At 37.1% G+C, this 14,272-nt stretch overlaps 2 protein-coding genes across 11 annotated transcripts in view; one reads left to right on the top strand and one right to left on the bottom strand.

Moving 5' to 3' along the window:
* Nucleotides 1-7,783, bottom strand: part of swt1 (SWT1 RNA endoribonuclease homolog) — a 23,811-nt gene extending 16,028 nt beyond the window's left edge. For 3 of the 9 annotated variants that reach the window (XM_058754991.1, XM_058754995.1, XM_058754986.1), the window contains exons 1-4: nucleotides 7,063-7,195; nucleotides 6,016-6,109; nucleotides 5,756-5,817; nucleotides 590-1,661 (exon numbers count right to left, since the gene is read on the bottom strand). In XM_058754991.1, the coding sequence (XP_058610974.1) occupies nucleotides 590-1,661; nucleotides 5,756-5,817; nucleotides 6,016-6,099 (1,218 nt within the window). In that variant the 5' untranslated portion in view covers nucleotides 6,100-6,109; nucleotides 7,063-7,195. Of the gene's footprint in view, nucleotides 1-589; nucleotides 1,662-4,420; nucleotides 4,569-5,755; nucleotides 5,818-6,015; nucleotides 6,110-6,681; nucleotides 6,779-7,058; nucleotides 7,196-7,656 lie in introns of those variants that run through there. The other 6 variants (XM_058754989.1, XM_058754988.1, XM_058754990.1 and 3 more) reach the window with 6 other exon arrangements.
* Nucleotides 3,395-14,225, top strand: trmt1l (tRNA methyltransferase 1-like). Of its 2 annotated transcripts, none has more exons than XM_058754997.1 (16): nucleotides 3,395-3,600; nucleotides 8,162-8,293; nucleotides 8,398-8,460; nucleotides 8,561-8,674; nucleotides 8,802-8,866; nucleotides 8,967-9,123; nucleotides 9,654-9,774; nucleotides 10,088-10,167; nucleotides 10,302-10,545; nucleotides 10,645-10,857; nucleotides 10,948-11,138; nucleotides 11,340-11,418; nucleotides 11,532-11,698; nucleotides 11,847-11,912; nucleotides 13,336-13,465; nucleotides 13,572-14,225. In XM_058754997.1, the coding sequence occupies exons 2-16, from the start codon at nucleotides 8,185-8,187 to the stop codon at nucleotides 13,762-13,764; spliced, it is 1,992 nt and encodes a 663-aa protein (XP_058610980.1). In that variant the 5' UTR covers nucleotides 3,395-3,600; nucleotides 8,162-8,184; the 3' UTR covers nucleotides 13,765-14,225. The 2 variants fall into 2 exon arrangements, with proteins under 2 accessions (XP_058610980.1, XP_058610979.1); XM_058754996.1 differs by lacking the exon at nucleotides 3,395-3,600 and adding an exon at nucleotides 7,142-7,341.
* The last annotated feature ends 47 nt before the right edge of the window (nucleotides 14,226-14,272 follow it).

The raw sequence follows: 14,272 nt of genomic DNA on the forward strand, positions 1-14,272 counted from the left end.
TCTATGCATTTCTTAAAATATAAATGTGTGTATAATCATTTGGTTGGAGTCACCCTGACTCCTAGCCGGCAGTCTCAAAATCCATTCAACAACCAAAGCATATAACAAAAGCAAAGTCCCCATTTTACATACATTTTTTTTGATGATCCGTTATTCTCAACTGTACATCACAATACGGAAGAAAAGATCTGTCACAACTTTTACTTTTCCAGTGCATAGGCGAGGTTTTTTTCCCCCACAAAACAAATTTTTTGCAATTCATTCAATTCCAGATGAAGTCTCGCCCTACATTATTTCGTCAAGTATCCTGCTTTACTTATTTACTGTTGTACTTGGCAATACACCACAATACTTAAATATGTGGGGGATTTCAGTGACTATAAAGACAAACACAACAGAATAATTTTTGTCTGGTGACTGCACAGCAGCTCGCATGCAGGTGTTTTAAAATCACCACTGAAAAACGGGAACAATAAATTTACAAATCAGCAAACACAGGATGCAACAGCGATAAATTTAAGAGAAACCTTAAGAGAAACATCTTGTACCACTGATTCAGATGAACTTGGTCCAAACGCAAGACACTTACATGTTGTACCTTGTAGGAAGTACTGCTTGGCGTTGTGACCTCTCTTGTTTTGTCAGTGTGTGCGTGCTGGACTGTCTGGACTGGTCTGCTGTGAGATCTAGATGAAATATGTGACAAGCTAAGAGAAGAGGGTTTATGAGAGGTTTGAGCAGAAACCTCTTGAAGCCTCTGTCCTTGCAGCTGTGAGATGAGAAATTTGTGTTTAGATGGAGTAGAATCAGGGAAAGAAGACTGAGCGGTACTTTGAGTCCTGCTATCTGAAGAATTCACATTACACACATCCGTGTTTGACCAAGCTTTAACAGCATTGACCTTCTTTAGGATCTTGAAACTGACATTTGCTGTGGGACCGCCAAGGGATGGCCTTTTTTCTCCCAAGACTACACCAGGGACATTACCCAACTGTACACGGTCTTGCTTTTTGGGTGAAATATCTTCTAATTTCAGTTTAGATCCTACATGTTTCACTACTGGCAAAGCTTCTTTGGAGTTGCCTTGAGAACTCGGTGCACCAACATTATGGTCAATCTTCTTGGACCTCCTGGCCACCAATGACGACTTCTTTCCCTTTTGAACTTCAGAATGAGATTCTGCATGTGCAGCACTGGTCATGTTTTTGATGTCACTTCGTTTGGGTTCAGCATGAAGCTCTGGTGACAACGGCCTTTTCATGGGTTTCCACCTTTTCTCTTGTGGTTTCTCAGGGGAACGATCATCCTTTGCAGGTGTCCACCTGGAATACTCTGCTGTGGATCTCCTCGATACCAGCTCCTGTCTCTTTTTCTCCAACTCTTTTGAAGAAGGCTGGTTTGTTGCAGCATGCCTGCTGGAGCTTCTCCCTGAGATATGGGCACTTGCTTTTTCATGCTTCCCTTTAGGATTCACTAGCTCCTTCTCATGTGTGACAGGTGACTTGAAAACTGGCCTGGAATTCTCTGTTGTTTGGCTTTCTCGGGATCTTTCTTCCCTGCTCTTGCTGTCTCTAACTTTTGCTTTCTTGAATCCTCCTTCAAATCCTCTTGTTGATGTTGGGTCAGTGGCCCTCCTCTCTTTAGCTCTGTCTTTGTCAGAACTGCAAATCATTAGAAAAAAAAAGTCAGTGTCAGTCAGTTTTATTGAATAGATAACTCTCACGATAACTCGAAAAAACGGTGGTTGAGGGGAAAAAAAGTGATATGGTTTATTTTAGGTTCTTACATTTATTACGCTGATCATTTTTAACTTGTGCATTGCATTATTATTACATTGCATTATGATGCATTATGCTAAAGCAGGGTAGGAAGCTCTAACCACAATAAAACTAACTTGTGACCTTCTGTAATAAATGCTGATAGTATAACACCTGTAAGCAAGACATGAATCTGATGAACTTAAGAAAAAGAACATCTACTAGGTGCACATGGAAGTGCTACACAATTGTTTGCCATCGCTTGTGAAGTACTGTATTTGCTAAATGCAGATGTAAAATGTAGTAATCATTGATTACCAGTGGTGGGCCATAAGGGCCAGCAAAGCCTTCTCTGCTGGCCTAAACACTATGAGAATCACTAACTTAGTTTTAATATATTTTTTTTCCATGAATGTGTATTTAAATTATTTCCAATTAGGGCTGCACGATATTGGAAAAAACTCACATTGCAATATTTTTTTTTTTCTGCGATATATTTTGCGATATGAAAAAAAAAAAAAAAAAAAAAAAAAATCACCAGATGACTTGAACAGCTCTATTTGGGAAAAAAATAATCAATGATTGGGGTGATTTAGTAGGAGATTAATTAAGCATAGAAAATAAGCAAATTACAAACATAGATAAATATAATAGAAAAATTATATGAATGAAATAAACAGTGCTTTAAATTCTTCAGGTAAGTCAAACAGTATTTAGATACAGAAATTGAATAATCAAATGTAAAATAACACTGCATAGTCTTTACTGTATAAATTAAATCTAATAAATCTGTAAAGCTACAAAAGTGATTTTTCTGTGTGTTTTGTTGTTTGATTAACATTCATGACACAGAAAGCCTGAGGAACATTAAACTGCTGTGAACCAATACTATCCATTTACTTTCTCAATAGTTTACCTTCACCTAAGCCATAAGCAACCGTGTTGGATACTTGCAGAGACATGCATTTTGACATAGTTTCACGCGTATGTGTCATTTCAGACACAAATAGACATGGAGATGAAGGGAATTCAGTGTTCACGGCACGAAAAAATAATAACCCATAATCAGTGATGCTGTCTACAGCGGATACGTCTAATTTATGACTATGAATTGCACCAGTTGCTTTGTCTGGTGCGGACAGCCTCTAGCTGTTGTGGCACGGACACAACACGAGTCTGTAGCGAAAATTATCAGTATAAATTTAACGCAAGTAAACATCGCACATCCTGCAATGTGACTATTGCGGATGGGCACATGACATCGATGCTGAATTAATGTATCGTGCAGCCCTATTTCCAATAGTCTATTCTCTTCATTTCATAGCTTTTCTCTTGGTTGCTCTGCTTCCAGTAGTGTATGTTTATATTAGAGCTTTTATCCAATCATATTTCAGCAATCATGTTGCCAGGGTCAAAGAAATCTGAAGGCCTTCAGAATCAACAGTGCAGGCGTCTGTAGCTTAAAATCAATGGCGATGAAACCGTTGCTTTAACCAATCAGATTTCGAGTTGGCAGCACCAGGGCCATCTAGCAGGCTTTGATAGCGTCAGCATTTTCTCGTCTTTTGATTGGATGTTCAGAGAGCGTACTAGTCAAAGCTAGCTAACAGCATCACTGTAACTCATTTTTTTTGTTTTGTTTTCACAGTATTATTAATGTTCCTCAGCTTTCTTACGTATATGCTGTGTACAGTGCGTTATTGTATATTTTCAGTGCATTCTGAAAAATATTCGCCTTCTTTAAGTCTAAATACTAAAGTACTAAATGACCGCGACAAACAACCACACACCTCTGCAACGGCGCTGTGAAAGACTCGTGAAGATGAAAAATTACTAGAGAATGGTGGGTTATATTTCATTTTTTACTTTTTATTGCTTTATGCGTTTTATTCAGATGTTATTTGCAAGATATAAAGCCAGGTTTAAGTTTCCGTAAGAATATCTCAGTTTCCGGAGTCGAGCTGTGTTAACTGGTCTCGTCCTCCGGCTCAGCGCCGCTGGCAGAGAGGCAGACCGACGGGACTCTCTGCGTGAAGATGAGAGTCCTAGGGTACATTAAAACACATGTATACGCTTTTCTTCATCGTCTTGTATGATTTTTTTTTTTTATGTTACTTGCTCGCTTTCCCGGTGAAGCTGTGCTAACTAGTATTTTCCTCCTGCAGCGCGCGGAGAGACTCGTGAAGACGAAAAGCAGTAATAATAAATGTTTGTGAGAACATCGGGTGGACTCTATTTGTTTAATTTTGTGCGGTTAATGCCTCAGCTAACGTAGAGATGATGCGTTGCGAAGTTGCGGCAACTAACGTTAGTTGAATTGTGTTAATTGGGTTTCTTGCTTTAATAATAGCATTCATTCTCCCTACATAAGATACCCGTCTGTGATGCAGTGCCCTGTTACACTGCATTTCTGTGTAATACTTATGGTTTCTATAGCCGTGGCATCATTAGGCTATGATGGTATTATGCACGGCCAGCCACTGTTGATTACACTCATTACTCCTTTTAAAAACAACTTTTTTTCTGTATTCTGGTTGTAACAGAATAAATTTCAGTTAAAATTTTCATAAAATTCAAAATATTTAAAAGCTCGGTTGCAAATATGATATTGATTTTTATAAAACAGATCAATAAACAACTATGTTAATATAAAAGTGACTTACATTTTAGACATAATGAAAGTTTTTGCTCTATTTCGCCAACGAGAAGAGTTCCAAACCAATATACTGCAGAACTTGGACATCTTTGAGCAACAGACTATTGTTTTGTCGCTGAATGATGGAGCGTTTTTGAAGGAATCGAGTGAGTCAGCGGTTCAAATGGTCTTTTTCATACAGTCACTTGGTTCATACTTGAATGAATCAGCCGTTTGAACGAATCGGTTGAATGAATTACTGAATGATTCACTCATTGAGACAGTCACTTGCCGCCACCTACTGGCGGTTTGGTTTTATATTTAAGTATCATTGCATTTTTCCAGTATTTCCTATTTGTGACCCTGAACCACAAAACCAGTCTCAAGTCGCTGGGGTATGTTTATAGCAATAGCCAAAAATACATTGTATGGGTCAAAATTATTGATTTTTCTTTTATGCCAAAAATTATTAAGTAAAGATGTTCCATGAAGATATTTTGTAAATTTCCTACTGTAAATATATCAAAACTTAATTTTTGATTAGTAATATGCATTGCTAAGAACTTCATTTGGACAACTTTAAAGGCGATTTTCTCAATATTTTGATTTTTTTTTTTGGCACCCTCAAATTCCAGATTTTCAAATAGTCTCAGCCAAATATTATCCTATCCTAACAAACCATACATCAATGGAAAGCTTATTTATTCAGCTTTCAGATGATGTACAAATCTCAATTTCGAAAAAATTGACCCTTATGTTTTGTGGTCCAGGGTCACATTTGTATATTCAGAAAATTTGATTTAAAATATTATTCTCATAACGTTATTTAGGCAGTTGTAATTTTGCAATGTAAATGCATACATGATACTTCTGAGCTTCTGTGTAAATGCATCTAAATACCACTTCAGATGCAGCTTCTGTGTTTCCTCTGCAGTGGAAAGATGAATTTTGTTGACACTGATTTCATATGATTGGTAACAGCCCTATAGTGTCTTATTATTCTAACTGTTTTTATTGATAATTTGTGAATTTGATATGAAAGATGATGCACAGATTTAATAAGAAACAAAACAGACCTTTATTAAAGAAAACTGATTTAAGTAAGAGCTCACAGATCACTGGTGAGAATATTGCTTCACAATAAATTATATTTACACAATAAATAAATAGATCCAAGTAACCTTTTTACTTGGACAAATGAATGACTGATGCATATGACGGGCTTAATGTCGAGCCCAGACTTATCTGTCATTTTATTTTAATAAATAAAATAAAAAAATCTCAGACACAGTAAAGATGACACAATGTCAGTTGTATACAATATAGATTCTAATTAACAAATATTTTGCACCCTGAGACCCACCTTACATGCCGAAGATGTTTGTGTTTTCTTTTTGGGCTGCTGAATATCTTTGCGTCACTCTCCTATGACCGAAAAACAACAATTATTTTTTTACCAAATGCTTTTATCCAATGTGACTTACATACAAACAAGAATTAATGTTAATAATTAAATGCTAATACAAATGAGAATGATCATGTCAAACTGATTGATAAAGCATAAAACAGACAAAAAAAAATTAAGCATAAATCATATGCTAGATTTTGTTGCAGATGTCTCACCTTCTTCTCAATGTCACGAGAAGAGTTTGATGAGATTCTTTCCTCCTTTTTGTGTTTCTTCTTCTTTGATTTCTTGCTCGACATCCTCAGAACCCTATGACAGAACATAATATTTCTCAGTTTTAAACAATTTAATTTAAAAAAAAAAAATACAGTGTATAATGTAAGAAATCCACATGCTCGATGTTTATTACTTTTAAAGAGAGCAGTAAAACTGTAGTGCTGAATGGCATTTACAACATATTACTTCAGATGCACTAAAACTAAAATAATTTCAAAAAATGTTTTCATTAATTGAAATAAAGCTGAAATAAAATATAAATATAAAAAACAAATACAAGAAATTGGCATCTAACTGAAACAAGTTGAAGTTACTAAAACAAAACATAAAACTAAATAGAAATAATAAAAATCCCAAAACCAATAAAAACATAAAATTACTAAAACAAATAAAAATCTATTAATAATATTTACAAATTCTAGTATATATACAAATAGTATATAAAAATGCTAAAATAACATTAAAACGCAGAAATTTAAAGGTGAAATTTGGGTAAAGATAAGGAACTCTAGGTTTGGATTTTAAAAGTTACTTACAGATTTTTGCTACAATGATATCAGTAATAACTTTATTTACATAGTACTTTTCATTCAAAATTGTAGTACCTAAGAATGCCCTTCTAGTTAGAACTAAGTACAAGGAAAACAGTTTTTCTCCCAAGAGCTGCATATCAGAAAATCCCAGACAGAAATCCAGTTCATCCTTGAGGAACAGATAACACCAATGTAAACCAACTGAACTGAAACACCACCACAATTATATCTCGTCAGTGAATATGTAGGAACTTATGAATATGTGACAACTTAGGTTACACTGAAATACACTTGTGACAATAATGTCAACCGAATATTTACATTACAACACATCTGCCCTGACCTTCCTAACTGTTTACATATTACAAATCTTATCATACTGAGAAACAGGGAATTCAAGCCTACTACAAGTTTTTATTTTCTGCAGCTTCAGTGTAAAAGATATTTACCTACCACAAGCAGGAGGAGTGCTGTTAAACACGACGCTAAATAACAAAGAGAAGAAAATTCTGAAGCAATGAGAGCTGTTCACTTCTTCTCCTCTTCCATTGCATTCGGCTGGTTGAATTCACTTCCGCTCTCTTTTTAGTTTGCGTAGTTTGAGAGAAAACGATTGGTGCGCGCCCACAACGCTCAATGCGTACAGATTCTACGTACGCTATTTTGGGAAAATGGCGGAGCTCAGGGAAGAGGACGCTGAGCAACTTCACCAGGAGGACGTCAATATAAAAGGCAAAATAATTCGAATTAATAATGCTAAAATAATTCTGACGTGTTTTGTAGGTTTCCTTAAATAACACTCCGCATTTAGGAATTTTGTATTTTTATGCAATTGATTCTTAATACGACTTCAAAACTGCTGAAGTAAATATAGGCCTCCTCACGGAGCTCCACCATAGGACCTAGGTTTAAATAATGTAAATGTTCAAAACGTCTCTGTATCTCAGCGCATATTGACAAAGAACTGACATGTAGATAGATTACAAACACTAAATCAATCGATGCATTTTCTGAGATGAACAGTAAGCTGTAAATAACAGTATTTACAGTATGTAGCAATGGTCTTGTCGCGGAGCTCCGCACCAGGGCCGTTCTGCTTGGAAACATCAGCCTCGGAAAGCGTGCTTTGCCTAACATACGAGGGCGCTCCAGTATAGTTTTTTTTTTATTTTTTCACTGCAGTGTCTGCAAAGCGGTCGGTGTGCTAAGATCCATCATACATCACTTTATTTTGTCATTTCTCCGACCACTAGAAGCCCAAACATAATCAATTCGAATAAAATGTCTTTAACGGAAGTTATCCAATTTCTTAAAAGTCGAAATCGGTAATAAAAATGTGAGAATAAAAAATCGACTTTTTATGTCAACGTTTTGATTTTGTACCTTATAACATTGTATGTAATAATTATGATTTACTGTAATATATTTATGTGACCAAATCTAACCATTCCACATTGTTCACACAATAAATGATTATTTCACTCCATGTTTAAAATATCATAGTTTTTAATATGTTATATTTTTAAGATGGATTTTCTGTTTGTCTTAACAGATACTGAGAGTGAAACTAATAAAATGCTTGCAGAATCTGAGGTATGTGAGCAAGTACCTATTCATGAACCCTCAACTAATCCAGTGAAAATGGAGGACAAAAATGGACAAACATCCTCCACTGTTGTGTCAGGTAAATATTCAACAGTATTGACACCCTATGAAACGTATTACACTCTCCAGGCATAATGTCCCTGAGCATGGTTAAATCATTGAAATGGTCCATCTCTGTTTCAGAGAGACATGTGTCTATCCAAACTACACTGGAAGGGCTCGAAGGGCTTGTGGATTTAAATGGAGGTACAGAAACCAGATTATCTGTTTATTTTGTGTGTTTATTAAAACCACCAGCAGACCACTTTGATCGGAAGCTAACAAATATGTTCACTGATTTCAACAGCTGGAAGGAAGTCTTGTCCATTGTGTCCAGAAGAGAAATTCAAGGCCTGTTACAGTCATAAGCTCAGACGGCATCTGCAGAACCTGCACTGGAAAGTTTATGTAGAATTTGAAGGTAAATAGTCTTTAGGTTCCCTTTGGCTCCTCTGTAATTGTCTTTTCCAACAAGCATTTGAAAGCTGTTGCCTTAGGTATCAGCTAATACATGTGAGAAAAGTTTGTCTTTGTTTCCCCTCTTACAGGTCAAAGGATGTGCATCTGTCATCTACCTTGCCGACAACTCAAGTCCAGTCTAGGCTCTGACCAGGTGAGATTAGGGTTGTGAAGTTTTTCTTCATGTGCATATTAATCAGGAAATAGATCCTCTGGAATGGATCTATTAATGTATGTTTTTATCTCAACTCCAGGCTCAAGGCAGACTGGTGGCTCACTACCACTGTGTGGTTTGCTCTGTCACTATTGCTCGCAAGACAGACATGATCAGTCATCTCAAACGCCACATCAACAAGGGTGAGACAGAAGCCAGCTATTCAGGCAGCTTGGATGTCCCCTTTGAAGACCCTGGTGAGCCTTTACTTTGTTGATGTTGACAGAGTGACATCTTTTAAAGTGAAGATGCTTCCTCATTTGATGTGCTTTACTGACATGAAAGATAATTGTGCATTTGTGCTGACAGCGCAGCAGAGAGTGACAATTGCCATTAAAAGAGAACCGCCTGAACAAGATGCCAGTTTGTTCATGTGGAATAATGTAGATGTTAGAATTGTTTTTGTATAGTTCCATTCAAGTTTTTTTTTTTTTTTTTGCGGTGTCTTTTTTCTTGCAATTTAAACCCTGTGTATTCAGGTGGGCTAAGAATAGTCAAATCTAACCTAAATCATAAGGGACTCACACAATTGCAGGATGAATGTCTTCAGGAGTAACATATTGTAGAAGATCACCTTGTGGTTGTTCATGATTAGGCCTTTGGTTTGCCGTTTTAAGTCTCACGGGAGGCATCTGTAAAAATAGAACGCTTTTATTCATTACAATATGCATTTAGCTGCAATAACTGGAAATAATTTGTCCATTTTGATTTTCAATGTCTTCCTCAGTCCCAGGTGGACAGGCCTATGAGATCATGAAAGAGTTGGGCACCAATGTCCAGCTCCTGCCCAACCACACCACTCCTCAGAAGACAGACACCTACTTCAGCCGCAAGATGAAGACAAACAGGTTTGAGAATTATCTTCTTTTTTTCTGCCAAATGACTCATTATCAGATTGTACAATGTGTACATTGTCCCGCCATAATTTAATATTTATTTGTTGCTTAGCAACTTAAATGTAACTTTGGTTGAAGATTGCTTAATATTTAATATTTTAATGATACATATTTTAGTATTTTATCAGGTAAATAATATTTAATATTGTATTTTTTTTTCATAATAATATACAATTTAGAAAGAAAAATAATTAAAAATTGTGGGTCATAGACATCCTGTTGAAAAACCTATAATTAAGTCTCTATCTCTATGTAACTGTTGTAGGCAGCTGGTGTTCTGCTCTCTCGCCGTTCTTGCCGAGGAGAGGAATCCACTCGAATGCCTTGATGCTTTTGGAGCCACTGGTAGGGAATCTACTGTACAAAAAGACAAAATAATGATAATATCAGTGCTCAGGTTTTGCTCTAAATTGTTTAATAGAAATTAATGTATAATAAAGCATATTGATATTTGCATAACATATTGATCTCTTTTGAAGGCATCATGGGTTTGCAGTGGGCAAAGCATCTGCGTAACTCTGTAAAGGTTACTATAAACGATATAAACGAAGCTTGCGTCAAGATGATTAAGGAGAATTGTCATTTGAACCACATCCGAGTAGAGGGGAATCGTACAGGCCGGCAGCTAGATGGAGCGGGAGATGCAGACTCTCCCATTGCTTCAGTAGAGGCGGTGAAGATGGACGCCAATGTCATCATGCACCTGAGACCCTTTGACTACATGTGAGTAAGAGAATGAAAAATAACGACTAAAAACACCTATGTACCTATGATTATTTATTGCAAATATCAAATCTCACCACATTCTTGTCTTTAAATCAGACACCTCGACCCATTTGGAACGGCTGTGAACTATCTGGATGCAGCTTTTCGCAATGTTCGGAACTTGGGCATAGTCTCAGTGACGTCAACAGACACTGGTTCACTTTACTCCAAATCCCTGAATGTGACGCTTCGACATTACGGCTGCCAGATCGTCCGAACCGAGTATTACAGGGAACTCGCTGCACGTATGGTATTGGCATCTGTGGCCAGGTGGGCAGGTCTTCCTCAAATGAACTCCAAATGCGAAATGTATTTTATTTGACAGTTTGCAAAGTGTTTTGTTAATGCATGTACTTGCAGGGCGGCCGCACGCTGCAACAAAGGAATCGAGGTGCTGTTGGCCGTGGCTCTTGAACACTTTGTCCTCGTGGTGGTGCGAGTTCTCAGAGGGCCCACCCAGGCAGATGAGTCCTCTAAGAAACTGCGGCAGCTGTTGCACTGCCAGTGGTGTGAAGAAAGGGTGTTCCTCAAACCAGGAAGCATGGTGGAAGGTGACAAGGCATTTGGACAAACAAATAGCAGCATCCTGATAGACTTCCTGTAGCCCAAACAGTTGAGCCAGTAATGGCAAGGTCATGGGTTTGATTCCCAAGGAATGCTTGAACTGATCAAATGTAAAGTTGCCAAATGCATAATGCAGATAGAAGTAGTCTAAGCATAAATAATCACACTTCTACTTATGGTATTAACAGAAAACCTGTACAGACAGCTGCCTTGCCAGTGCCATGGGAGTATGCCAGGAAAAACTGCAGTAGAGCTTGGACCAATTTGGTGAGACGATGTCATTTGTAGGTAAAAACACTTAATGATGCATAATTCCTTCATTGATGGCTCTTACATTTTTTTTTATTTTTCCCCTTTATCTTTGTGGCTTTAACCATCAGGGCTGGTCCTTTGTTTAACACTGGATTTCTGAGGCGGATGTTGGTGGCGGCAGTGCAGCATAATATGGAAGACATCCAGCCTCTGGTGAAGACTCTCATCTGTGAAGCTGACTGCACCACTCTCAAGCCTTTCTCTGTCCCAGGATACTCTGCCCTCTCCAACCAAGGTGTGTTTGGGTGTGCAAGTTTTGGCTGTCAGTTACTTAATGATGCTCATTTGTGATTCAGTACAACTAAAGACACTGAATCAGCTTTTTGAGCAATGGGGCCTTGACTTGAATTTTTTCATTAATTTTGATGCATCTTTGTTTTTAGTGGAGTGTGGTGTGGTCATAAAAACTTTACAGAAGGTTGAAGAGGCAGATACATCTGACCAAGCAGGTATTTGTTGCTTTATCGATTTGTTTTATGTGCTGTTCTCCTCCCTACTCTTCGGGATTTAATTCTTCCTATTTATCCCAGATTAAAGGGATAGTTAAAAAAATTATCCGTCATCATTTACTCACCCTCATGTTGTTCCAAACCCATACGATTTATGATTATCTTTGAAATATTTCAAGTCCATTACACCAAATTTTCAAAGCATCAAAATATTTTAAATTTAGTCTTTTTAACACTGATCAGTGCACATATATAGTGCCAAGACATAAGCGAACTAAGTGGCTGCTTAGGGCCCCCGTGACTACAAGGGGGCCCCAAGAGTATGTGAAATGACAGCTTGATTTTGATTTTGTTTCGTTTTTATTTTCTTTGTGATATATTATGTCAGTGCACAATGGTGACAATACAAAACCGCAATGTTAAATAATTAGATAATCTGTATCATCTTATTATTTCCTTAGAACTGGGAGAAAAACAGAGTAAACTACCTACACAATGTGTATTTGATAGGAATAAAACACGTCAAATTTTAATTGAAAGGATTATTGCCACTTTCCATAGAAATCGGTGTGTATTTAACAAACTATAAATGTCTTTTTTTGCTAGTACTTAATTCAAATTTAAATGTCTGAGACCTAAACTAAACTTTATGTGGTTGAAAACACTGAACAGTTGTGATATTAAGCATTGAGCGCGTCTTTCTCCGGCTCAGCACAAGCCAAAGTGCGGCGCGATTATAATATAACATTTTACTAGTTTTAAATGAAAGTTTTTGTCTTCTGTGTAAAACTTTCCTGGGTACATATTTTAGTAATAAAAATAAGTTTCTGTTTCATAAACTTGGTACTGATAATAACAGCTTAACATTACTTACATTAGCCTACCTTTTGTGCTATATTCCAATATCATTATGCCTCAATTAGAGTTGTTGTTTTAAGTGCACAGATGGCTAGCTGCTGTGTTTAATAATGCATGTTGTTAAAATAACATTTAGCTACTTTTCAGTATACCACTTAGTACTCTACTCTGCAAATGTTAAAGTGCAAATTAACACCTGACTACTCTTTGAGGGTTTGCTACTGTTACAATTAAAAATAATAGAAGGGTAAAAACATGTCAGGAAGACATTGGTATGATGCAAGCAAACAGCTACAGCAAATAAAATTGATAATTGGTGTGTTAGATTTATAGTGTGCGAATAATCAAGCATTGACAATAGTTAGTTGTATTGGCAGCAAAGAGGGGCCCCCAAATAAAAAAGGCCCCATAAAGGCTTGGGCCGGCCCTAATAGAGCTCATCAAACAAAGCTCAAACATGCTTGGGTGGACTGTGCCTTCAAGTGGGGTTTGTGGTGACATAAAAGTTGAAATGGATAGATTGAATGAAAAGTATGGTGAATCTTCTTTTACTTTTTGTATTCAGGGAAAAGAAAAACCAAAGGGGAGGACTCTGGGAATGTGCTGAAGAAAATCAAAGCTGATACATCTTTAGAGCATCCAGCGTTCTACTACAGCATCCATCGGCACAGCATCCGTGGCATGAACATGCCCAAGTTAGTCAGCACGAACCTGTCTATGCACTGTCATATACTGATGTACAATAATACAAGTGTCATAATGCAAGCAGAATGCTGACACTTCTCTCTGTTCTTCTTTCAGACTGAATAAGTTCCTGCAGTATCTCACAGAGGCCGGGTTCAGAGTGAGCCGCACACACTTTGACCCAACAGGCGTGCGGACTGACGCTACCCTGGCACAGTTTAAAGAAGTGCTCACGAAATACAGCGTGCCTACATACTCGTCCACCCCTCAGAGCAGCACTGTCGGCTCGGACCGACGTCAAACTCTCTGATTTCACATATTCATGAAACCAAACCAGCATTTTGATTTTGCCTATGTGGACATGCATTTGAGAGCTCGGACTGCACAAAGGTCTGATTTTTCTTTGGCTGTTTTCATTGATGAATTTTCCTGTTTATTTTATGAAGCTTGTTTCTATGACAACTTGTGGATAAAAAACAAAAACAAGAGTTTCCTCTGAATGAAAACGGTTGTTCCAGTTTGTTGATGTTTTTTGTGGATTGCACTGAGGCTTTGACCCATTACGGGCTTACAGTATTTGATTAATCATTCTGTGCTGACAGTGATGCAGTATTTGACAGTTATTTTTTGGTTTTTAAATTTTTAAAGATATTTATGAAGAGCCTGTCAAAGGATTATATTGATCTTCCTTTATCTAATTTTCTATTCCACTTCGTTTTTGCTTCAATATTTTACTTGATTGCTACAACCTCAATAAAACATTTCACATCATATACTGTATCTTTCTTATGAGAACACAGACATTGAGAACATTGTGT

Source organism: Onychostoma macrolepis, chromosome 20, assembly GCF_012432095.1.
Source record: "Onychostoma macrolepis isolate SWU-2019 chromosome 20, ASM1243209v1, whole genome shotgun sequence".
NCBI classification, from domain to species: domain Eukaryota; kingdom Metazoa; phylum Chordata; class Actinopteri; order Cypriniformes; family Cyprinidae; genus Onychostoma; species Onychostoma macrolepis.

Coding starts and splice junctions, on each gene's coding strand:
- trmt1l (XM_058754996.1), top strand. CDS start 7,281: ATGGCGGAGCTCAGGGAAGAGGACGCTGAGCAACTTCACCAGGAGGAC. Junction 10,546..10,644: donor CTGAGACCCTTTGACTACAT/GTGAGTAAGAGA, acceptor TCTTTAAATCAG/ACACCTCGACCCATTTGGAA. Junction 13,466..13,571: donor CGTGGCATGAACATGCCCAA/GTTAGTCAGCAC, acceptor TTCTTCTTTCAG/ACTGAATAAGTTCCTGCAGT.